The sequence below is a fragment of the Aethalodelphis obliquidens genome, unplaced genomic scaffold (assembly GCF_003676395.1).
Source record: "Aethalodelphis obliquidens isolate GAN/ISIS:26980383/991018 unplaced genomic scaffold, ASM367639v1 scaffold1, whole genome shotgun sequence".
In the NCBI taxonomy this organism is placed as follows: domain Eukaryota; kingdom Metazoa; phylum Chordata; class Mammalia; order Artiodactyla; family Delphinidae; genus Aethalodelphis; species Aethalodelphis obliquidens.
Window position 1 is genome coordinate 77559238 of NW_020837945.1, and position 27170 is coordinate 77586407.

Sequence of the window (27170 nt, forward strand, 5' to 3'; positions counted from 1 at the left end):
ATCCAATTTTAATTTTTATATTGAAAAGTTATATCTATAATAATCTTAGTGATTTAACAGTTTTCTTAGTTATTATATATCTCCACTTTATCTGCATCTTTTGGAGAACAGAGACTTTTTGTTTTCCACTAAATCATAGTGACAAGATCCTTACCTGACATTTAGTAGAGCTTTACTCCTTACTTATGGAATGAATAAATGATTCCCAATTTACTTTCCAGGTACAATTCATCACTCCTTTCTGTATTTTTTTGGTCTTTCCTTCTAATACTGTCTTTTCCTTTTTTATACGTTTTTATTTTAAGCTGCCTTACGATAAATATTATTTTTGGAAGTTTTATGTGTATACACTCTGTTGATAAATGTGTGCCTTTGCAGAGGTAATCAAGTGTCCCTGGTGAGGTGTCTCATTCTCCACTCCTGAGTGGAATATAATATATCAACCTTTTAGAATTCTCACTGGGACCACAGGGACACAGATGTCAGAACAGTATGCTGTGTGTGATGCATTCTAGGAAGCCTCATGGCAGCTGCAAGGGAATAGGGAGCCGAGGGAATGTGCCTTGGCTGAAATTTTCTGTATCATTCCACCACGCTGACTCCTCTGTACAGTAACATTTCTCCCATTTGGCATCTGGTTCAGCCAAAACTAATATGTAATGTGTCGTGATTATGAAGTGTGGTGAGAAGGTGGTGAGTATCTAGGGAATAACTTCTACCTCTAACTAGTGCTGAGGAAGGATTGGCTGATGACTTTCCAAATATCTTGAAAAAGGAGTTGGCCACCTATTCATTCCCTTGTTTGTGCTTTTATTTTAAAGACATTTTTTTGACCCTGCATATACTTTAACAGATGTGCAATATACTAAAAGTAAAATAATATGTAAACAATTTTCTTTGTAATGTTATACTTATTTGCAAAGAATTTATTATTACCTGGGAAAGCCTGTAAAGCAAGATATTTCTGTTGTTTTGATTTGATTTCTCCCTGGAATTCATCCAGATAACATTCCAAAACTCCAATTTTAGTAACAAAGACCTGATTTTAAGGCAGATTTGCTAGAAAAGAAAAATTTTTTACTTCACCGTGTATGTTCAAAAAATAGCATCATTTTATGGGCAGATTATAATTTCAAAGTTTGACTATCATAGTTAGCAGATATTTTATGAAATATGTTGTACTTTATTTTCTCTATTGCCTATATTGTTCTCTGGTAGGAAGAACGTGAATTTATGTAGATTATCAGGGTATCATTAGGGCAGTTTTTGGTAACGGATTAATGATTATGCCACTCTAAGAATTTCTTAATTGGAAATGTGCCACATAGAATTTCACCAATTCCTACTCCGATAGTCATAAAAGGGTGTATAATAGGATAGATAATATATACCAACAAAAATAGAACTCAGAAGAGAAAATTATAATTTTCATGATTATCAGAAAATAATATTTGTGGTTTATGATTGTTCTTCTGCAGATGTGAGTGTTCTAGTTTCAGAAGGAGAAAGTTTCCCCAAATGTCATTTGCTTTTATGAAGTCCCTTGTGCAAGAATGCAATTTTCTGTTTGTACCTCAATGCACTAAGACCACCTACATTGTCAGTATTATTTGAATTATGAAATAACTCTGTTGCCTGGATTTTTTTCTTCCCAGAAAACTTTACCATCATAGATAAAGGCAGGTTACTCTATTTACATATGCTAACTATTTAAGTGACTGACCTTGACCCATAGTCAGTAGCTTTGCTAATGTTCATAAATTACAAAAGGAATGTCTTCTCCAGCTGAAGTTGGGTAGTAATTGTAAACCTAAAATAGTAAATGAGAGGAATGTTGCACATGGAGGTCCAGCTAGCAGCATGTTATTTATACAAATTTTTGGACCACCTTTGGACAGGATAAAAAAACTGTCATCAAATGATTAACCACCTCATGGTTAGATGGGCTGCTTCATGTCATCAGTAGCATGTCCTGTCCTACACTGTACATGAAACACAAGTCATAATAGTTGCTGATGAAAGACAGACAGGAAATTCACTTAGCTCTAAGAAATGGGAAAATTTAACTGGGGGGGGAAGATAACATGGGAATTTGAGAGCTGTGTTCAAGTTTTGGAATGAGTGTAAGGAAGAAATAAGGTGGGACTTCTTAGAAACGCCTGGAGAAGTCAGAACCACTCAGGGATGGGAGGATTTTATAAAGTCACAGTGCAGCACAGTCAAATCTAATCCAGTGAGCTCCTTAACCCTGAAAGAGATCGCATAGAGCCTGGACAGTCCAGTGGTGGTGTAGATGCAGACATAGAGGAGGAAATTGATTGGAGTATTTATAAAACCCCAGATTTGTTTTAAGGCATCATGCCTCCCTCAGGCACTGCCAATTACTGAGTATTTACTAAATGAAAAATATTGTCCTAGAAACTAGGAAGAGAAAATAAGCATAAATTATATCCTAGTTAAACTGTAGACAAGCAAGTAAGAATCATAGAGGCTTAGTACTTTGCCCAGTAGTTGATAACACTGAGATTCAAAGCCTTATTGGCTTTAAAGCTTTTTTGTTTGTTTTATTTTTTTCCCTTTTCCATCAGAAATGAACTTGCTGACTTAGCAGTCAAATTAGTTATATTTCCGTATCTCCCTCCTCTTCCTGCAATTGCTAGAAAACTAAAAGGGAGACTGTGAGTACAGTGGAAAGAATATTTTAGTGAGACACCTGAATTTTAGCTCTGATTCTGCTATTGACCCTTAGGACCTTGAACAAACCTTCCATCCTCACCCCATTTATCCCTGAGCTGCAGTGTCCCCTTGAGAAGATCAGAGAGGGTGGCCTCTGTGCTTCCTTTCAGCCCCGACACTGTGTCACTCTTTGACTTCAGCCTCCTCCACCTAACCCTGGGAAACATTGCTGAGGACTTGTGGAGCCTGTCGGCTGGGGGTTGATTATCCTTATTCTCATTCTCATTTCTAATCATGACATAAACACTCGGTTGATATCAAGAACAGGATAAGGGTTTGAAAGAGGTATAATATTTTCCCAATAAAGATCTTACAGGCTGCCATTCTCCCTTCCACCAACATAAGGTACTAGTTCCAGAAGAATGAAAAGTTGCTGAAAGCTGTGAATTACCCACAGCAAATCAGCACTCTTTCCACTCATCACTCTGTGGCCTCATCGTCTCCATTTGTCTGTGGGATCCTCATGGCTTTCTGGATGTTAGAGACACTAGTTCCTTAATTTTGATTTGTTGCTCTGGTTCTTAGTGGATGAGAACTGCCTGCATTTCATGAAGGCATGTAATAAGTCTCAGATAGTTAACTAGAAATGTGATAAATGTAAGACTCCATCTTCAAACACTCACACACACACACACACACACCCCTCTATTCGTTTATAATAGTGATATTGTAAAAGTGATTTTGGAATTGTTTCATTCCATATATTTCCAAGCACTTTCTTATATTTCTTCTTTCACAGCCCTTCACTAATAGGCCATGTATCTGGTTCTGTTCTGTTACTGGAGATTATTTTAGGGGAAAAATATATAATGACTATCTCTAATGGTTAAATTTCAAATGAAAAGCTCCACCTGCCTTCATTTTTTAGCATTAGAATCGATCAGCCTTCTTTCCTACTCAAGCTTTCTACCAAAGTGTTCTTTTATTTCTGTGAAAAGCAAACATAAGCGTTCACCAGTTTTCTCCAGAATGTGGTGCTCTGGGGACAAATTTTCACTGCCTCTTGTTACTAATAACAGTCAACATGCTGGAATCCCACATACCCTTAAAAGGTATCAGTAACTATGCCAATGTGAAATAGGAACCACCATTCCTTTGAATCCAGGCCAAAAGTTTTAGTACACTAAAACTGGGACTGGAGATGATGTGAAATAGAAAATACGGTATTTTTATTCGTAGGTTGTTCTGAAGGAAGTTGCCATATTAATCTTTAAAATCATTGCTTAAATACAATAATCTCTTACATTGCTATATAGCTTTAGAGTTTGTAACCTACTTTGATATATTTTGATATATCCCACAATACTCCTGTGAGACAGATGGCCAGGAGACATACACACACACACACACACACACACACACACACACACACACACAAAATGACATTCATAGGATGTCCTGACAAGGAGACAAAGTAAACAAGTGAAAACAAATTTTGGAACCGTATCATCTGATTCCTAATACTGTCCCCTTTCTGCTGTCTACACTGAAATTTCGTGGACACGTGCAATAAACTGTATGGACTGGACCAGTTTTTTTAAAAAGCATCAAATACCCAGTGATCCCCAGCCCCCAACACAGTACATAATCTGAGATTCCTATTTATGTCTACTAGGTTAGTTACGCATCAGAGGACTCTACTCCAGATGGGTCTTCAACAAAATAAATAACTTTCTTCCTCCCTCCAGCTCCACTGCTCCACCATTGCACTGGGAAAATAGGGGCCAGTTTACTGTCTTTAAAGCACCTAATTGCCAGATAACATCCAGGCAATTGTAGACTTTAATCATTAATGTATTTCCCTTAGAGGAATGTGTTTTGGGTGTATATGTGATTCTAAACTGTAAAAAACTAGGTAACCAAAATGAAGCAATTACTTTCTGATATGTTGAGAAATTTTAAAAAGTTGAACTTCCCATGACCATGAATTTTTAAGTTCTGTTTATGGTATTACTTTCCACTCAACAGTTCAGAATTGTCCTTATGGCCAATAAAGGCAGATTGTCTCTCTCTGTCCTTGGGGACATATAAAGCCACATAAAAGCAATTGGGAGAAATTACTTAATTTAAGTTTTAAAATGTTAATGGAGGGTAAACAGTGACCAAACCGGATGCTGAGCTATTGACCTAGGTCTTTGGGGCCTTTCAGGTTGCAGAATAGCTGTTACTTCCTTTAAGCATTTGCAAGTCAGGCATGGAAACTTTTAAGCAGACTCTGACAAAAGTGCTGGTTTTCATTCTGTAATTGCACTAAGTAGAAGCCAGCTGTGAGCCTCTCAGGACCCTTCATTGGACTGAGATTTTAAACATTTTGCTGAGTAGGCAGTAAAGTTTTCTTCTCTTTATTCCCACCCTCTTGGTGAAAATGCACTCTTAATAAGCTGAAAGGAAACGGGGTATGAAAATAACAAATGAAGAACTTGTGTTGAACACAGATTTTAGTGCTTCCCTAAAGGTCACACAAGCCACCAAATGGAACTTAATTTATGACTATTACATACGAGCTGTGTGTAGATACTCAGTAAATATTTGTTGAATGGATAACATATTGGATAACTCACTTTGTGCATATAGTATGATAGAAATATATCCAGTATATCTGCAAGGCCAGTAGCTTTCCAGACAAGAATTCAGTTTCCTCTGAGTTGAGGCTACTTTGTATAAGGCCAACAAACTAAAAGATGCACGTCTTAAGTCAAAATCATCACCACACCTCAAAAAATGCTACTTTCCATGTTCACGATCATGAAGATGAAAGCATTGCCTTCATGGAGAATGGATATGATGGATATGATTTTTGTTCCTTTGGTTCATACATCAGTTGTCCTTGGATGACCATTCAGATCAGATTCATGTCTTACAAAAAGATGATCCAGTTGTAGGTCTTGACTCTGATGGAACAGGTTGATTTTCCAGTTATTCTGCAAGTGACAGATTCAGTAACCATTAGTTGGCATTCTCTCTTACAAGCCTGAAATCACCCTTTTTTTTTTTTTTTTTTTTTTGCGGTACACGGGCCTCTCACCGTTGTGGCCTCTCCCGTTGCGGAGCACAGGCTCTGGACACGCAGGCCCAGCTGCCATGGCTCACAGGCCCAGCCGCTCTGCGGCATGTGGGATCCTCCCGGACCAGGGCACAAACCCGTGTCCCCTGCATCGGCAGGAGGACTCTCAACCACGGCGCCACCAGGGAAGCCCCGAAATCACCCTATTTTGAACTCAGGTTTGTGGATTAAATGAGCTACGTAATCATCTGTAGACGCAATCATGCTATAGACCCAATAAAAACTATTTAAATATTCTGTCAGTGCCTTGGAAACATCCCCATAATACATAATGTCTTACAGTGATAAACTGTAAGGCAAATTTCTGTGGTGCCAGTTACTATGGGCATCGATACACAAATGCTGAGTCATTGCATGGAAAAGGATTAAAAGGCTGAATATACCTTTAAGAAATGTCTGATGCAACCATAGTTACCTTTCTCATTTCTCCACAGTCCAGTGAGTTTTTTTTTTTTTTGTCCAGTGAGTTTTTGTTCTGTTCCTTAATCCTAGAGTGTACAGTAATCATTTTAGCTATATCACATAGAGGAAATACAGGGAACAGACAGCGTAATGCGTTCATTTTATTTATTTCATCCATCCAACACCTACAGGATGTTCTAGACTCTGAGGAGAAACAAGAATGAATAAGTCCTGGGACTTCCCTGGTGGCACAGTGGTTAAGAATCCGCCTGCCAGAGCAGGGGACACGGGTTCAAGCCCTGGTCCAGGAAGATCCCACATGCCATGGAGCAACTAAGCCCGTGCACCACAACTACTGAGCCTGCGCTCTAGAACCCACGAGCCACAACTACTGAGCCCACATGCCACAACTACTGAAGCCCGGGTGCCTAGAGGCTGTGCTCCGCAACAAGAGAAGCCACCGCAGTGAGAAGCCTGCGCACCATAACAAAGAGTAGCCCCTGTGTGCTGCAGCTAGAGAAAGCCCGCGTGCAGCATCGAAGACCCAATGCAGCCAAAAATAAATAAATACAAAAATACATAAATAAAAAAGAATGAATAAGTCCTATTTTCTACCCTTAGCAAGTTCACTATAAGTAGAAAATCAACTCAAATAATCTCTCATATTGATCCCTCCCTCCTGTGAGTCCCCATGCTATTTTGGAGCCCTTCTTGGGGATATAGTGTAGTCTATCTTTAGAATCTTATGTGTGTTCCTTGCATGCTTCTTGGTGGACTTGGAACTCCTGGAAGCAAAGACTGTGTCTTCCTCACCTTTGTATCCCTGGTTCCCACTATTATTCCTAGTGTATCTTATGAACTTACACGTCTTAAAAATGAATGAATGATCTGATGATTTTGCCACTAACAATCTATAAGACTTCTAACTAGTAATCTAGTATCTCTGGGGCCTGTTTCCTCATCTGTAAGTGAGGAAGTGAGGATAATGCATGCTACATCTTATAAAGTTATGATATCAAAATTAGATGCATTAAATTTTGCAGTCTGTGAAACACTATACCAATGAAAAGAATCACCCTTATTAAAATGGAATATATGCTTTCGTTTAACTCTCAGTTGCCATTTAACTACACCTGGCAATGATGTTTGAAGGGATCTCAGGGGCCTTACTATTAGTGGAAAACTCAACCATCATGCATCCCATAAAATTTTCCTTCCTTATAATGCTCAATTGTTAAAAAAAAAAAATTTAAAGTAGGTTCTAATGAAGCATATTAAGTATAGCTTATTCGTCAAACTCTTAACCTCTCTCTTGACCATAAAATATGAATTATTGTGGTATATGGCTCTATTCAGGGTATGATAAATGCTGTATGTACTTTGGGAGGAAACTGTAAGGTATGTTTCTGGCTTGCCTTGAGGAAGAAATAAATGGCCTATGCAGTCACTTCCATCTCTGGTTTCAATGATTAATGCATCCTAGAGGAACAACTTCCTTTAGGCTGCAATGCCAGTTGCTATCCTTATTTCATCCCTTGAGTTTTACAGGGAATGTGAACTGAAAAATATTTAGCTTTTATTTTAGATAACTTTTTTCCTTGACTCCTGCTTGTGTCTTTTACATTTTTTTTTTCCATTCTGGAGTTAGTTTTTCTTGTGCGTATCTAGGTTGTTATCTAGGAGGACACGGGAGGTGATAGAGATAATGCCGGGCTGTGCCTAAGGTTTGGAGGTAGAGCGGATGCTCAGGAGGCTGCGAGAGGCCTCAGCAGCTCAAGTGCCAAGAGGTTCTGTGTGTCTTACCTTGTTACTCACTCATGGCCTCTATGAGGCTTGGGACCAATCAGGATTCCATGTTAGTGCCAGGTCTTCACTTGCTATGTCGTTAGGTGCAGTAGATAAGCATTTTGTGAAACCATTTGAGTGTATTTTGCATTCTTTCATGAGATGGTTAGTCAGGTGTGGCCACAAGAGGGGACAAGGTTCAGGAAAACAAAGTTTATTATATCCACAGCTTCTAAAGAGAGGCACTGCATGCCATGAGGGAGTCATGTAGTGGGAACATCAATGGGGCCAGCTCAACCAAGCAGCTGGGGGGGCCGAGAAAGAAAGAGGACCCATGGGCAAGTGCCTTTATTGGGGGTCAAGGTGGAGTACATAAGCAAAAGGCACAAGAAGATTTTCTGGGTGTGTTTGAAGGTCACTAAATCACAGTCGGGGCAGGGAGGAAAGGGTACTTGTGGCAAGGGCCAGCCTTATGCCACCTGTGCAGAAGCTCAGGGCCTCTATTTATTCACTGCAATGGGAATAATCCATTGTCTTATTTTTTTTAAATCATGATTTCATGTAACAAACATTGAATGTCTGCAATATATGTCATCAGAAGAAAAGCAAAAGGCAAAAAAAAAAAAAAAAAAAAGAATTAGATACAGCATCCACAGTTAAATTGCTTACGATTTGATTTTATCAAAATGCCTTACCGTAGATTCATCAACATTCATACTTCAAATGACTAATGTGCATCAGTAATTTAAAATAACCTTAAAAAGCATGCTGATTAATAACTACATGAAGATAGCAATACTATGCAAATGCATAGGATGCATAGGTACGGGAGATTGAGGTATTGAGACTGAGGGAAAAGGATTGATATTAAAAATCCATTTGCTAAAATCTCAGATCACGGTATCTTATTATTTTCTGAAGATTTTATCCAGAGCAGTGATTTTTCCTCAGAGTCCATATTTTTGTTGAGGCTTGGGGATCTATGAAATCCATAACATTGTATGCATGACTGTGTGCACACGAGCATCCTTCTGGAGAGAAATCTAAAGTTTACGCTAATTTCTAAAAGTAATAATCCAGTCATATTAAAAATCACTAATGCATATTTGACTTATAATTTACTTCTCCTTTTAGGGAAGACAGTGTGTTTGGTGGAAAGATCCTAGAATTAAGATGGAAAGGCATAGGCACGTGCAGTGACAATAGGATGGTGGAGTTGGTACCTTTTGCGGTTCCCATCACGGGTGACAAAACCTTGCTGGTGTGGGAGCTGAGCTCTGGACCCACGGCCGAGGCCTTGCAATCTTCTCCCAGTTTGGCCTTCTGTATTCGGTCCGAGTCTTCCCAGATGCAGCAGTGGCCGGTCCTGGGTTCTATGCCATCATCAAGTTTTATTCAGCAAGGGATGCCCACAGAGCCCAAAAGGCATGCGACCAGAAGCAGCTTTTTCAGACATCTCCAGTGAAGGTTCGTCTCGGCACCAGATATAAGGCGGTTCAACATAATACGCCTGCCCTAAACGGCTCCAGATACCAAGAATTGGCAAATTACTACTTTGGTTTCAATAGGTGGTCAAAAAGGATCATCAGGCTTCAGGATCTTTCTAACCTTGAAGAAAGGGAAAAGGAAGATATTGTGACACCACTTCACAAGCAAAGCCTGAAGTTCTTTTGTGCTTTAGAGGCGGTATTGCCCTCCCACGAGTGCACGAGTCCCGAAGTTGGCATGGCTGAGGAACCTGTGGATAACTTGGAGGAAGGGTCGTTATCATTCCTTATGAAAAGGAAGCTAACCCAGAAGGTTGCTATTCAGAAGGCTATGAGAGATGCATTCCAGAAACAGCTGATTGTGGTTTTAGAAAGTGGTAAAACAGCTGTGGCATGTAGACCGTGTGAAGAGGTCACAGATGCTAGAACTGAAGAAGAACTGCAGGATTTAATTCAAGTATGTGGAGATAAAAGCTCAAGGGGTACACGGCCAGCGTAGCCATAATTCAAAACAACCAGCAGGATTTGGAAGACTTTGGCATGTCTACTCAGCTCTGTCATCCTTAGGAAAAGGTGAAACTCTGAAACTGCTTTTGAGGCAGGGAATTTCTAGGACTTTTCCAAGTCCCGAGCCTTGTCTCTGGCCCCTTATTTGAAGTTTGGAGAGCAGGATCGAGGGCCATCAGTGTACGTCTACAGTTGTGGATCCAGGAGAAGACACAGGCCTTTTAGAACTCCCCTCTAATAGAATTGCAGGGATTTGGGAAGAAAGTAACTATGGCCTTAAGTGTGCTTATGCTACAGTGTTTAAAAACTATTCATGCCTTTCAAGTAAGGTATATTACCCAGATCTCAGCATCTCACATATATCTTGTGTTAAATATTTTGCCGAAGAACCTTTCTGTAAACCAATTATATGGATGCCTCAAATTAGGGATTAAGTTGTCAACGTAATTTCTAAAAGAAAACATTAATGTACTGCATATAGGGTTTTTATTAAAAAGGAGCAAAAAATGTGTTTCATGTCATTGAGAGCTTAATTTGGGGCTAGATTTCGGATTATTTAACTCACCCCAATGTTGCAAAGTTTGTTTTGAAGGGAAGAAAGTAGAGAAAGAAAAGGTGGTTATGTTCTGAAAAATGTAAAAATTTTGAAAGTTTTTCCTGTACAATATAATTATTTTAATTCAATTTAAATCAGTCAAGGAAACTTCAGACGTATCCATGTTTGGGCTTTAAGAAGTCTAGCTTCCTGTGAAACGTGAGAGGAAAGGATTCCATATTGATACTAAAGATTTCGGAAGCCTGATTATAACAACAGATCCATTCCTAAATGAGGCCAATCTTGGAATCAGTTCCATTTAGAAACCATTATGTGCTAGGCACTGGAAATAAGATGAAGCTCCTTCTGTCTTGGAGTTTAGGTGTTAAAGGTGTACCAGACAATTAAAAAGGACTAAAATTAAATAGATTATGAAAAGGACTGTGAAGAAAGTAAATAGGGTGCTAGTTACAGTATTTCAAGAAAATTACTTAACACGCTGACTTTAACATTCTAAGTGTCTTCTCCATGTGTGCACACAGGGTAGACCTCTGAAAAGTGACACAGTAGTTTTTTCTAGATTAATGGCTCTGTTGAGACAAGGTGGGATGTGGGAAGTTTGCCCATGCTAATATAAAGGGCCGTTCACTTGGTTTTAGACTCTCTTTCCCAGAATGAATTGCTCACCTGCCCCAAACCCCTTCTACAGAAGTTCTGGAGTCATCACTGATTCAGTGGTAACCCCTAATAACAGAGTGGTGAATTAATAATGAGACCTGAATACTGAGAGTTTGGAGGAAATGGCAACATTTTATTTTATTTTATTGTTTTTTATTTTTTTGGCATCTTTGTTGGAGTATATTTGCTTTACAATGGTGTGTTAGTTTCTGTTTTATAACAAAGTAAATCAGTTATGCATAAAAAAAAGATGGAAAGGCATAAATTATAGTCCTTAATTCTTTCCTTTCTACCTGTGTGACTTCAGAGAAATTACTCAACTACGGTGTCTTTATCTTTAAAATGGGCAGATACTCTGTTTTCACCTGAGAGTCAAATAAAATGGGTTATGTGACTGGCTAAAATAAATAAAAAATATACCACATAGAGATTATCACTATTATCTTAGGTTATTTGGGCTTTTGCATCTGCCAATCCATGATACTTTTGTTAGTTAAAAATTTTATTATATTACCAAGTAAATATATCCTTCCTACCTTGCCAATGTTGTCAACTTAGTTTTTCAAAGAATGATTACCCAGTTCATAGATTTTTCCATGTTTTTGGAAGCCTTTGTTTTTAAATGAATCAATGTAAGTATCTAATACACCATGACAACTGCCTAGTCTATATCATAGTAAGGGCAGGAGCAGGGTGACCACTGTGCTAGTGCAGAGCCGGGGATATCCCTGGCCTCTGTCAGATTCTACAAAGGAAACTTGGGAGAACTACTTTTGTTTCCTTTGAATAAAGGTCAATAGTAGGTTGAGTGAATGAGGTTGAGGAAGAAATAGAAAGAATAGAGATGAATGTGTTTTGACATTAGATTATGAGTTGAATTCCCTGCCTTGTCTCCATGCAATCGTAAGTTCTCATATTCTTTCTGAGACTCAGTGTTACTATTTTTAAAACGGAGATAAAAAAGAATGATCTCACTAGATTATAGTAAGCCTGACGCAGTTATATCTGTAGGTTGCAGCTTGTCAACTATAAAGTGATATACTACATTAAATGTTGTTAGTCATTAAGGAATAATCATTTCAAGACAGTTCCAAAGTGCAAGATGATTAGATCACTCTCTTGGCGTTTGTTCTGATAGGATTTCACTAGTATTTTATTTATTTAAATATATATATTTGAATATATACATATATATACACACACACATATATATGTAGTCTGTGTGTACTCATTATTTGCTATTTGTTTGGGGACACGTGTGATAAGTAGGCTGCATCATTAGTTGACAGCAAACTTCTCAAATGAGAATCAAAGACGACATAAAAACCAGTGAGAAAGAATTTGGAAGAAAAGGGAGAGTCATGTGGTAAAAAAGACAGAAACTGCCACTTCATATTAGAGAAGAACAGAGGTAGGAAGGAGGTGGTAGTGACCGCTAGGACTTTCAGAGGTAAATTTTGTTCTGAAAGTGGAAAAATGGGAAGCCAAATGATGTAGAAGTATAACAGTAGCAGAGACAGTGATTGTAATAGAATAAAATTATTAGTAGGTAGTTTCCAGGGACTCTTCACTGCAGTTTCCCATCTATGACAAACTAAACTTCCTTAACAATTGAGCACATATTCTGCTTATACCTTTTGTTCCCTTCCCCTACTCCAAATCTCAGTGCTAATTAGCAGCACATGTTAGGGGAAGAAAGCCTGGTAAGACATTCCTACATGAGATCTGGGTTTGCTTCAAATCTCCCAAATGCCCTCAAGCTCAACAGATGGTTCTTGCTTTTGTTTAAAGAAGAATAACTTTGAGGTATCAATAGTGCAATACCCCAACCCTGCTGCCTTTTAGTGAAAATTAAGGCAAAGGGCATGTTAACCATATCAACAAAATAGGAGAAGTAAAAGGGAAACCCATAGGTTCCTTGATGGGTGACAGAGAATTGGTAAATAGATCATAGCTGGTGGATCAAAACGGAATGACAAAAAGAATGTCCCCCAAAATGGAATCACAATTTCAAAATAGAGAATAAATTATTTAACTGTTTAAGACCCTGTAATTTTTAGTGAGTTAAAACTTTATCTATGTAATAAGCTTTATGTTCAGATAAAATGTGATAATGTTTATCGGATGTTATATTGATTAACTCACTCAGTTCCTAAATACAGTGGGATGGGTGGGGTGTCAATTCTTCTCATAACCATTTTATATATAATGAACCAGAGAAGTTAAAATGTTCTCCTAAAGTCATGCAACAAATAATGCAGGAGTCAAAGGTCAAATGCTGGTCTTCTGTTGCCAAGTCCTTTGTTTTGACAACTATTCCTAATGGCTAAAGAAGCAAATTGGAAACAAAACAAGAAGGAGAAAGAGAAGAGAAAGAAATATAATTCAGTCAGATATTTTCAAATATTTAAAATGTATTTATTTTGAATTTTCATACAGTGAAATTCACTCGGTGTACAGTTCTATTACTTTTGACAAATACATAGAGTCAAGTAATCACTGTCATCAAAATTAAGGTACAGGGCTTCCCTGGTGGCGCAGTGGTTGAGAGTCCGTCTGCCGATGCAGGGGATGCGAGTTCGTGCCCCGGTCCGGGAAGATCCCACATGCCGCGGAGCGGCTGGGCCCGTGAGCCATGGCCACTAAGCCTGCGCGTCTGGAGCCTGTGCTCTGCAACGGGAGAGGCCACGGCAGTGAGAGGCCCGCGTACCACAAAAAAAAGAAAAAAAAGATACAGAGCAGTTCCATCACCCCCCAAAATTTCCTCACGCTGCCCTTTTATATTCATCCCCTCCCTTGCCCCCAGTCCCTAACAACCGTTGATCTCTTTGTTCCTCAAGTTTTGCCAATTCAAGAATGTCTATCAATGAAATCAAACAGTATGGAGCTTTGAGTCTAGGTTCTCTTTGTTTTCAAATTTTTTATATGAGTGCTTGGAATCACCTGGAAAATATGTGAATATTTCCCTATATTTTTGTTTATATCCAAAACTGTGCAATCCTGTAGAAACCGCTGAATTCCCATGTTTATTGTGAAAGATGATGTCCAAATTCTGAGGCAAATCATTGTTCATATTATACCACTAATGGCTGTACCTAATATACCTAGAGGGAATACCAACACAGAAAATGCAAGTCTGGCTGTCAGGGTTTTTGAGTGTCACCATCATTACTACATCAGACTTTTGACTGAGATTATGAGGAATAATTATTGATATGTGATTAGGTATATCAGATACCTCTTTAAATCAGCCCTCTGCACAGCACTGTTACTTAGAAGTCTATGTAAATTCCTTTACATGCTTTTACATCATGCGAGTCTTATGTTGCCACTTGATGGGGAAAAACATTAAATCTTTTTAGAACATTTTGTTCGGTTGAATATTGCGTTAAAAAGTATTTCATAATATGTGCTTGAAATTGTAGGGAGAACTATGTTAGGAAATCAAATATATACCCAAAAGCAGAAAACAGGAGCTTCCCTGGTTGCCAAGGGAACCGTTGTTTGCAAATTTCTGTTTATTGAATGTTTGACTGTAAAAGAACAAAACTGTTGAAAGGGGGAAAACCTCTTTATCTTGAGTGATAGAATATGAATGTTACTCCTTTCTGCTTGGGAAAAGAAACATAAACATGGGATTTCAGGCTAGATGGGCTTCTGCACTCTTTTGTAAACTGCTTAAACCATACGGTTTGTTAATTCTTGTTTGTAATTCTTTGTTTCTTACGTAATTGAGCTATTTTTTCCCCAAGAAAAACTTTGTAGTTTATTTTTATTGATAGCATACAACACATTTTATTATGCTTTCTTTCTTCCCCTTTAGTCACATGGTGACTTAATTCTTTTTAACTTCTTATTTTGAGTAAAATATTAGAATTATAGAAAGCTTGCAAAAATAGGACAGACATCTTGCAAAAATAAGATATCCTTTACCCATTTCTCCTTATTTTATCAACTTACATAACCATGGTACATTCAATTGTCAAAACCAGGAAATTAACATGTGATGCCATACTATTAACTACAGACTTATTCCAATTTCATCAATTTTTCCAGTAATGTCATTTTTCTGCTCCAAGATCCAGTCCAAGATCACACATTGTATTAGTTGGTATGTCCCTTTAGTCTCCTCCACTTTGATAGTTTCTCAGTCAGTATTTGTCTTTCATGATCTTGGCACTTTTAGTGAGTATTGGTCAGCTATCTCTAGTCGAACTTTTAAAATGCTTGTTACAAATCTTAGCTGAAATTTTAAATGTTCGTTACCAACCTGCATTTGTTTCTTTGTGAGTTGTAGGATATTTATTAGAGTTTTAGTGATTTTTGCTTAAAAGTTACAGAAACCCCCTGTATATTAAGATGCTAACATTTGTTTAAAAATATTTCTCCCACATGATTATGTTATTAGGTATACATAAGGGTTTATTTTGGTTTTATTTTTTCTAGTTTGTCTATGTTCACATTGACAAGCTTTTCCTACTGATGTCTTCCGTTATAGAAATCAGAAATGTCTACAAATATTTTATTCTAGTTGTTTTATAGTTTATTTTAGGGTATTTAGTATTTTAATTGATTTGCAGTTTACTTGTGTCTTCCATCACTTCTAAGCATAATAAAATTATCCTTATGTAGGTATAAGAAATATTCACATGTATTTTATTTTATTTTTTCAAAATCTGTTTTTTTTTTTTTTATAAATCTTTACTGGAGTATAATTGCTTCACAATACTGTGGTACTTTCTATTGTACAACAAAGTGAATCAGCCATATGCATACATATATCCCCATATCCCCTGCCTCATGAGCCTCTCTCCCACCCTCTGTATCCCACCCCTCTAGCTCTTCGAAAAGCACTGAGCTGATCTCCCTGTGCTATGCTGCTGCTTCCCACTAGCTAACTACTTTACATTTGGTAGTGTATATATGTCGCTGCTACTCTCACTTCACCCCAGCTTCCCCCTCCCGACCATGTCCTCAAGTCCATTCTCTATGTCTACGTCTTTATTCCTACCCTGCCACTAGGTTCATCAGTACCTTTTTAATTATTTATTTATTTTTTTAGATTCCATATATATGTGTTAGCATACGGTATTTGTTTTTCTCTTTCTGACTTAACTTCACTCTGTATGACAGATTCTAGGTCCACCCACCTCACTACAAATAACTCAATTTTGTTTCTTTTTATGGCTGAGTAATATTCCATTGTATATACGTGCCACATCTTCTTTATCCATTCATCTGTCGATGGACATTTAGGTTGCTTCCACGTCCTGGCTATTGTAAATAGTGCTGCAGTGAACACTGTGGTACATGTCTTTTTTGAATTATGGTTTTCTCAGGGTATATGCCCAGTAGTGGGATTGCTGGATCATATGGTAGTTCTATTTTTAGTTTTTTAGGAACCTCCATACTGTTCTCCATAGTGGTTATATCAATTTATATTCCCACCAACAGTGTAGGAGGGTTCCCTTTTTACCACACCCTTTCCAGCATTTATTGTTTCTAGATTTTTTGATGATGGCCATTCTGACTGGTGTGAGGTGATACCTCATTGTACTTTTTATTTGTATTTCTCTAATAATTAGTGATGCTGAGCATCTTTTTATGTGCCTCTTGGCCATCTGTATGTCTTCTTTGGAAAAACGTTTATTTAGGTCTTCCACCCATTTTTTTAATTGGACTTTTTTTTTTTTGATATTGAGCTGTATGAGCTGTTTGTATATTTTGGAGATTTATCCTTTGTCTGTTGTTTCATTTGCAAGTATTTTCTCCCATTCTGAGGGTTGTCTATTTGTCTTGTTTATGGTTTCCTTTGCTGTGCAAAAGATTTTAAGTTTCATTAGGTCTCATTTTTTAATTTTTGTTTTTATTTTCATTACTCTAGGGAGTGGGTCAAAAAAGATCTTGCTGTGGTTTATGTCAAAGAGTGTTTTTCCTATATTTTCCTTTAAGAGTTTTATACTGTCTGGTCTTACATTTAGGTCTTTTATCTACTTGGAGTTTATTTTTGTGTATGGTGTTCATTAGTGTTCTAATTTCATTCTTTTACATGTAGCTGTCCAGTTTTCTCAGCACCAGTTATTGAAGAGTCTGTCTTTTCTCCACTGTATGTTCTTGTCTCCTTTGTCATAAATTAGGTGACCATATGTGCGTAGGTTTATCTCTGGGCTTTCTATCCTGTACCACTGATCTATATTTCTGTTTTTGTGCGAGTACCATACTGTCTTGATTACTGTAGCTTTGTAGTACAGTTTGAAGTCTGGGGGCCTGATTCCTCCAGCTCCGTTTTTCTTTCTCAAGAATGATTTGACTATTCAGGGTCTTTTGTGTTTCCATACAAATTGTAAAATTTTTTGTTCTAATTCTGTGAAGAATGCCGTTGGTAGCTTGATAGGGATTGCACTGAATCAGTAGATTACTTTGGGTAGTATAGTCATTTTCACAATATTGATTATTCCAATCCAAGAACATGGTACATTTCTCTATCTCTTTATGTCATCTTTGATTTCTTTCATCAGTGTTTTATAGTTTTCTGGGTACAAGTCCTTTGCCTCCTTAGGTAGGTTTATTCCTAGGTATTTTATTCTTTCTCTTGCAATGGTAAATGAGATTGTTTCCTTTATTTCTCTTTCTGATTTTTCATTTTTAGTGTATAGGAATGCCAGAGATTTCTGTGCATTAATTTTGTATCCTGCAACCTTACCAAATTCATTGATTAGTTCTAGTGGTTTTCTGGTGGCATTTTTAGGATTTTTTATGTATATTATCATGTCATCTGCAGACAGTAACAGTTTTACTTCTTCCTTTCCAATTTGTATTCCCTTTATTTCTTTTTCTTCTCTGATTGCTGTAGCTAGGACTTCCAAAACTATGTTGAATAAGAGTGGTGAGAGTGAACATCCTTGTCTTGTTCCTGATCTTAGTGGAAATGCTTTCAGTTTTTCACCATTGAGTATGATGTTTGCTGTGGGTTTGTCATATGTGGCCTTTGTTATTTTGAGGTAGGTTCCCTCTATGCCCATTTTCTGGAGAGTTTTTATCATAAATCAGTGTTGAATTTTGTCAAAAGCTTTTTCTGCATCTGTTGAGATGATCATATGGGTTTTATTCCTTAATTTGTTATTATGGTGTATCACATTGATTGATGCATATATTGAAGAATCCTTGCATTTCTGGGATAAATCCCACCTGATCATGGTGTATGATCCTTTTAATATGTTATTGGATTCTGTTTGCTAGTATTTTGTTGAGGATTTTTGCATCTATGTTCATCAGTGATACTGGTCTATAATTTTCTTTTTTAGTGATATCTTTTTTGGTTTTGGCATCAGGGTGATGGTGGCTTCTTTGTAGAATGAATTTGGGAGTGTTCCTCCCTCTGCAATTTTTTGGAAGAGTTTGAGAAGGATTAGTGTTAGCTCTTCTCTAAATGTTTGGTTGAATTCATCTGTGAAGCCATCTGGTCCTGGACTTTTGTTTGTTGGAAGATTTTAAATTACAGTTTCAATTTAATTACTTGTGATAGGTCTGTTTATATTTTCTAATTCTTCCTAGTTCAGTCTTGGAAAATTGTACGTTTCCAAGAATTTGTCCATTTCTTCATGGTTGTCCATTTTATTGATATATAGTTATTTGTAGTAGTCTCTTCTAATCCTTTGTATTTCTGAGGTGTCACTTGTGATTTCTCCTTTTTCATTTCTAATTTTATTGATTTGCATCCATTTTATTCTAGATTTTTTAAATATATAATTTGAAGTGCATTTTAGTGCCTATAACTCTTTACTCCATCTGCAGTTTATTATTTAGTTTGATCTCAGGCTAAGGTCAAAGTGATGTTTTCTAAATAATCAACAGTTTTTCGAATATCATTAACTGAATTCACATACTATTCTCATTGATTGGTATTGCCTCATTCTTACTATATTAAGTTCCTTTATATTCTAAGATCTGTTTATGAGCTATTTAGTTTGTTCCACTGATTTTCTGTCCAATTTTCTCTCACTAATAGAGTATTTTCATTACTTTGGCTTTATTATAGCAAATTTGCCCTCGTTGCTTTTGATTTTCAAAATGTTATCTCTTTGGTCTTTTCAGTTTTTCAAGGGAACATCAGAATCATTTGGTCAAGTTTAAGAGAAACTCACTGTTTTTCTGATTGTTTAGATATTTTCTATCTTTTAGTGAAATTTTAGTGTTCTTCAAATGGCTGTAATACATAACTTACAAAAGTCATTGTTTTAAAGGTTTGCATATTCAATCTGTAGATGTTATCTTTTATCTTTATATATTTATATTGTTTACTAAAGGAATACAGGAAAACTAAACAGTTTTTGTATTATCTATTATATAGCTACTTGATTGAACTCATTAAATCTAACAGTTTAGCAAATTGTTTTTGTTCCTCAAGTAATGATAAATTTTGTCTTTTTTATAATTTTTTGTCATATCTTGATTTATTGATCAAAATTCCAGAACAGGGTTAAATAGCACTGTGGATAATGATTCTCTAATATTTTGTCATTAAATATGATTCTCAGTCCAAAATTATATTGAATGCAAGACACAGATCAGATACTTTAATGAAAAAAGAGAAAAAAAAAAGAAAGTCACCAATTGCCTATTGGCATTTCTAAAGGATTATCAGTTGTGAAGGAATGACCACAATTTGACATGTAAACATACAGTTCTCACCAAATGAAATTGTCAAGTTGGGGGCTATTTAAGAATAAATATGGTAACAGTCTGCAGTTTTTAAAAATCCCTGGATATTTTTGCTCCCCTAAAACTTTCTTGTTAATAATTATCAGCAAGAGATTAAATAAGAGGTTTATCTCTGATACAAGGGCTTCATGGTTAATTGAATCAATAGTCTCAGCTGCTGGGATCACCAGCTTCTGGTACTCAGTTATTGAGAGCTCCATTAAATCAGATAACATATGTGAGATGTCAGCAAGATGCCAAATTCACAATAGATACTCAGTAAATATTAACCACCCTCACCCTGTCCTAAAGAGGTAATAAAATATTTACTTAAGAAACACAGGCCGGCTTTCTAGGAGTTGGCAAGAACCTAATAGAAATCAAAGAGGCCTGTAAGGGACATTGTGAGTTAGTGGCAACTTCCTGCTTTCTACCTCCATCTTGGCTCCTGGAAACTTCTCCTTGCTTTCCTCACTCTCCTCTCCCTAGACTCGCTTAGCCCAAGTCCTGACACATTATCATTTTCTTCTCTTATATCCTCAGAGACATCTTTGGGCTTTTAAAGAATGGACTTTGTAAGGAAACTAAGAGAAAACCCAAACAAAACCCCAAATAATAATAACGTCATAATAGAACACAGGGTCTCCATTCTAAGAATCCTAGAATTTTAGTTAATTCTAGGAACATTCACTGCATATCACACCCTATGCAGGGCACTACAAAGATTAAGCCAAGACACCTATGGTCAAAAAGACCCTTGGGGGCTTCCCTGGTGGCGCAGTGGTTGAGAGTCCGCCTGCCGATGCAGGGGACACGGGTTCGTGCCCCGGTCCGGGAGGAGCCCACATGCCGCGGAGCGGCTGGGCCCGTGAGCCATGGCCGCTGAGCCTGCGCGTCCGGAGCCTGTGCTCTGCAACGGGAGGGGCCACAACAGTGAGAGGCCCAAGTACCACAAAAAAAAAAAAAAAAGACCCTTGGTTTGAGCTATGGCTGCTGATCTGGGTGCATCACCATGAGAGCCTCTCAGCATGGAAACATCTAACAAGGAACATCCCCTTCAAGTGTGTCAACTTAAAAGAAGAGGTGGAGGATTTCTGGACTCCAGGGCTTGGCTGGGATAGCTCTTTAAACATGTATCCCTGTTCCTTCCAATGCTGACTTTACATTAAACCCCTAACCCTGACTTTGCGCTCTGTTAAAGTAGGACACAAACGTATTACTACTGGGTATTCTGGGTGAGAGTGGCTTTCCTATTCTTTTCCTAAATATGGTAATTATCCCTTTAAGGAAAGGGCTAACATTTATTATTTGTCTCTTATTGGGCATGGTACTGTAAATTTGGGTTTCAAATCGTGGACGATATGGGGATTATCAGTCACTCTTCTGGAAATGTGTGGAAATGGAGGGAACTTGTTGCTAGGAATAGGAGAGCCACTTCAAACGAAAAGCCAAGGAATGGAGTACAGAGGGCTCAGTCAGCAATATAGACAAAGCAGGGAGCAGAAGCCTGGTCTTAGAACTGTATTCTGTGATAACAGGGAGGAGGGTGTATGCTCAGACCCAGAACAGAGGACCTCCTGTGTGCAAAACACATGGACCAGCAACCAGTGGGAAGACGGCTACATGAACTCCTGAGCAGGGAATGATTGGAAATTAGTAGTTTGAGTCCATTACTCATTTAAGGGTCAGTAATATTAACAGCATCTACTCTATTTAGAGAGCTACTTAATTTTATGTTACTGAAAATACAACAGATATTTACAATATAGGTTAAGTAATGACTTCCTTCTTTATAATCTTATGTTTCATTATATGGGCATAATTTCTTACAGTGAATTCTTCTATTTTAGACTTTTCAGGTACCCAGCCATTCTTCCTCTCATTAGTTATTTTACATAGGGGTGGAATTAGCTGGCTGTGATACCCTGTTCTGGTTGTCCTTATGGATAGAACACAGAGGTAAATTTATATCATCCGTACCTGAGAGTACGGTATTATCTATTTGGGGTTTTCTCTCTCCAGAGCTAAATGGCAAGGAATTAGACATCATAGCTTAAAATCACATGCCTCAGAGCCAAACTGCCTGGGTTGGAATTATGTTCTCTCTTATTTCCAACTCTATGAACTTGGGCAAGTTCTTTCTACTTTCAGTGCCTCAGTTTCCCCATATATAAATGAGAATGACAATAGTACCTACTTTATAAGAGCGTTATGTGGATTAAATGAGTTCATGTTTGTAAATCACCTAAAACAGTGCTTGGCTTGTAGAAAGCCAAATGTTTTAAATAAAATTTAGAGATTTTCCCCCCTGCCTAAACTTTTAATTTCATAGCTTTATACACCCAGTAAATTTTCACAGAGCTCCTAATACGGACCATGCATTTCACTGATTGAAGAACCAGGCTGCAACATTAGAACAAGTAGTATCTGTATGATATGTTCAGTTTACAAAGCTCTCCTCATTTCAGTTTAATTGTCATAACAATACTATGAGGAAGGCATTATAAGAATTCTCAAGAATCTCATTTTTAAGTAAGTAGGCTAACAGGAAGTCAATGGATGGACGGATGGACGGATGGACGGATGGATGGACGGATGGACGGATGGATGGATGGATGGATGGATGGATGGATGGATGGATGGATGGATGGACGGATGGATGGACGGGCTGGCTGATGTGTAGCCAGGTAGATAGGCATCTGACAGTATGAATATTACAAATTTGTACAATTTCAGCTTTAAGGGTGGACTTGATTTTTAAAAACTGGTTGAGAAAGGGTTTACATAATCTAGGAATAAAATATTTGCAGAGAAGAGGAAGCTACTTTTTCAAAAAAGGAAATTATAAGTGAGAAAAAATGTGTTTGTTTTGGATTTATGCATTATAGCAGTGTTGAAAATCCCAAAAAAATCAAAAAAGGAAGACTTTAAAAACAAAGTGAACCAGGCCAATTGAATTTCACTTTCCAGGCTCAAGAAATGCTAAAAAACAAGCAGAGGCAGAGGCAGGTTATTATTACTTTAATGAGCTACAATGATGCATAAGAAAGGGAAACACTTTTGTACTTTCTGATGTGTTTACTTCTCCATCAGATTAAAACATTTACATAAAAGGTGTGAAATCTCTGAAACTGCTCAAATGTTTTTTGTGGTTATATTAATTTTTCAATCCAAAGTTTTGATTATTTGGAAACTTTTCATGTTGGGTGTTCTGTAAGCATGGGTTTCCAGAAGTCTGTAGTTAGGCATTATTTAGACTAAACATCTGGAAGACTAGCATAGTATAAGTCAAAGATGGTTAGTTAGGGCCTTGGGGATGGAGTTTTCCCAAGTGACTTTGGGAAAATCATTTCTGTTTTATGGTTCTCAGTTTCTTCTTTTACAAAATTGTGGGATTTGGACTAGAGTATGCCTAAAAGCTCCTTGCAACTGCAGAACCAGCCAGTTTTCACTCCAGCATTTTAACTAGGATTTTGTAGACATTGCTTTCTTTTGTTTTACATTTTTGACTGAGTTCACTCCTCCTTGGAAAAATGACTCCTCAGGAAGCCTTTCTGAAAGGCCAGTTAGTCTTCAGGCACTTCAGCGGGCTTAAAATAATCAACGTGTGTCTGTGGCAGCTGCCCAGCCAGACCACGCACAGGAAAAATCACCCCACCCCTGGATGGGCTTCACACTAGAGACCCACACTTAACTGTGACCCTATTTAACTTTGCTGTGTAGCTGGGACTGATCAGACATAGGAGGCTTTCATGAAAGGGGAAAGCTTTGACTTTTAAGATGAGACCTGGAGGTCAGGTCTGTTCAACCATAAAAAAGATGCTTATGAGGGTAAGTCCTTGAAGAACTCATCATGGCTTCTTTGAAGTTACTGCTGATACTATATTTGGGGATCCAGTAAGCTGCTTAAATAAAAAAAGAACGGATAAGATGGTTGGATTAAGATGGAAAAGAAGAGGCAAACTTGGCTCTTAGGAAAATTTTCCCAGTGTTCCCCAAAAGGAATATTTTGGGGATTGATTTTACTTTTAATTGATTTTACTTTCTCCCAAATCTCTTTGACTTTTACATTATCCAGATGACCCACTTGCATGCTGACTTCATCTGGTGCGGTGGAGACACGTGATACAGGTTTCTTGAATCACTACCTTTGTTTGCACCAGAAACCTGATGTTGAAGGCTTAGCCTTTCTGGAGGTGGTGGTCACCACAGTTAATGGAAGAAACTTTGAACTAATGTCATAGCTTCCTACTTTATTACAGAAGTAGACCAACTGTGAACCTTTCTAATCAAAGTCCTCAGGCTTGTGCCGCCTCTTGCTGCCAGCAATCATGACTACTGGCAGAATTGTGTCCACTGGGCAAGGCATGTTTAATTTCATTCTCATCATTATCGTTAACATTCACTAAATGCCTATCTGTCCTAAATACTCAAGATAACAAGAAAATATGGCAAGTTCTTGTCATCACGATGGAGAGAAGGCATACTTAAATAGAAATAATTGCAGCAACCTCATTTGTGGGTTTGCTGGTGTATGTATTTGTGTAGGTGAGTTTTAAGTAGTGTCACATAGATTTTTCTATTTGCTCCTTACAGCAACCCCTCGAGGAAGACCATGCAGGAATCATCACTGCTATTTCATTAATGAGTTTATTGAAACTAGGAGGGCAGTGTGGTGACTTGTTTGAGGTTCTCGAAATGGAAGACAGACCCAGCTCATCCGTCTTCTTACAATTACAAAGTGTCAAATTAACAATACAATTGACCGTAGAACTTTGAACTGCATGGGTCCACTTATACGCACATTGTTTTTAATAGTTGAATCCCAGGATGCTGAACCACAGGTATGGGGGAACTGCATGGAGGGCTGACTCTAAAGTTATATGGGATTGTTGACTGCGTGGAGGATGGGTCCCCAACCCCTGCGTTGTTCAAGGGTCAACTGAATTGGGAATGACTGTAAGCATCCTGCCATTTATGGATGTAAGGACAGAGGGACATTCTCATGTAAGTTTAAATCATTAAATCATTGAATCAATGCCGCTGAGTATTTTGACCATTTCTCAGTTCTGGAAACTAAGCTTAACCTCTCCAGCCATTCTGAATATGAGATTCTCACATTGTACTTCTGGATTAGAAAGAAATACCTTGTATTTTGGCATTAAAAATAGGTGTCTATTCTAGGGAAAAACATGGTTAAAGTAATATCAGTGTCATTAACCTCCATTGCCTGAGAGGAGTCTGTGTTCACAGACTCTGGGAGGGCCAGTTCCTCGTGGGGATTTTTCTCTTCTGTTTGTCTGACTAAACTTTCCTTAAATGTCAGGTCAAAGAAGTGACTGTATTGAATCTTCCCAGTTACTGAATGAATGGCAATTCTCTTGACTTTTTGAAGGGAGGTCTTGGTCAAGCTAAGTCTAAATTTCCTTGGGTGTTCTAAGTCTCCTGTGTGTATTTTGGATAGGAACAAGTGGTATAGAATCCAGTGGTTTCTTCCTACATTAGTCACAGTGGCATTAAGGTTTCTGCATCTATTTCCATAGTAATCTGGCCCATTACCACACAAGGAGCTTACAGACATCTGTATTAGAGGGAAAGACAGAAATATTTAGTCTGTCCTAGAATAGTGAACTGTTTAAAGAGAGGAGTGTAACAGTCCAAGTGATAACATGTGGAAATACATCCACAACCACTTATAATTCATTTTCTCCTTAGGCCTGTAGTGTGAAGGTAAACTACCAGTGTGAAGTAGTAGAGCTAGAAATACCTGAAATAGTTAACATTTAAGCCTTGTTTTTCTCATCTGTAAAAATGAGATTACCACTCACCTTATAATGATGTTAAGAAGACTGAATGTGATAATATATTTAAAGTGTTTAGCACAGCAGTACAATGCGTGGTAGCTATTATTATTATTACCATTATCATTTTTCAGAAATGTGCATCTGTGTACAAGTGAGATTGAACTGGTGAGAAAATGTGAATAATTAGTTTAGCAAAACTAACCACAATGGCTAAGAAAGTAATTTAAAGTAGATGTCCTCTTATTAGAAATTATTTTTGCTGAGTAAAATAACACTTCCTTATAAAGTTTCATATAACTCTGAACAGCTGCATGTAAAAGCTTTCATAATGAAAGGATAAATTCATAAAAGGCTATGGAATTGACCACTGTGTCTTCACTCACCTGCTAACTCATGGGAAAGATAAGCTGAACGCCTTCCTTTTCACTGACTTGTTCGAATCGGTTATACTTAGGTTAATATGTATGTGTATATATGGGGGAATATGTGTCTATGGCATTACAGAGTTTTCTGTGGCATTAAAGCACTTTCTGCCCGCTTGGGACCCATTTTCGCCATTCCAATGTCCCGAATAATTTGGCTTTAATCACAGAGACAAGATCATTCAAGTGAAAGAGAGAAACCTTTCAGGAGATAGACTGTGGAGAGTTATAATGTTCATCTGTTTGCTTGTGTATCCACAAACAAAGCTTGCCTCCTGTTCCAAGACTAGCAGGGGCTGCGGCATCAACAGCACTCAACAGCTCATACCACATGTATAATGCATTGTGGCTTAGGGGTGTAACTCCATGGCAAACACATAACTGTGTACTGCTGGCAGTAAATGTGCTAAGGAGAAAGCCAGAGGAGAATTCCTTTTTCAATCCATTTCCCATTAACCAAGCTGTCTCTGGGACTTGTTTTGGTTATTGTCAGGAGTCAGATATATTTACCACGCTGTTACTGGCTCCATAGAATCAACAAACCTTTTGCATCCCATGTGTGTGCCATTTAGCCTCTGGAAATAATATCTCCTTTTGAAATATTTTTTGGGATGATTCCCAAACTTTGGTAACTGGAGAACCAACAGTAAAATAGTTTTTTTTTTTTTTTCTTTCTTTCCTGAGAGAGCAGCTGAGGTGGCTTAAATGTATACTTGTAAGTAGAATTTCACTGCACTGCTCAAGCCATGGCTGCCTGATTTATGAAGGAAAAATAAATGACATTGCCGTGTGATATACTGCTTCCTTGAACAAAATTCTTTAGGATACAGAAGACTACTTCTGACTGACAGGACAGCTGGAAAGGCGCTAAAGAACAAATTCAAGGGAACACACAGAGAGAGGATGGGGCAGGTCCCATGATAGAGTGTGCTGCCACCTATCTGGCTTCAGATCTAAGATATTGGTAGCCACTGCTAAAAATATTCTTAAAGGAACCAGATTTTTTACTGAAAGAGCTCATTGATTTTGTACACACATTTGAAGGGCTAC

At 37.7% G+C, this 27170-nt stretch overlaps 2 protein-coding genes across 4 annotated transcripts in view; both read left to right on the top strand.

Annotated features, from left to right (window-relative positions):
• The window catches only part of P3H2 (prolyl 3-hydroxylase 2), a 153759-nt gene that overhangs the window by 65520 nt on the left and 61069 nt on the right, over window positions 1–27170 (top strand). The gene's annotated exons all lie outside the window — the stretch shown is intronic.
• On the top strand, window positions 9141–10492 carry LOC113621749 (RAD52 motif-containing protein 1-like). Its single transcript, XM_027108952.1, is given in 2 exon segments — window positions 9141–9288; window positions 9291–10492. Coding segments are annotated over 2 exon segments (777 nt in total). The 5' UTR covers window positions 9141–9194; the 3' UTR covers window positions 9974–10492.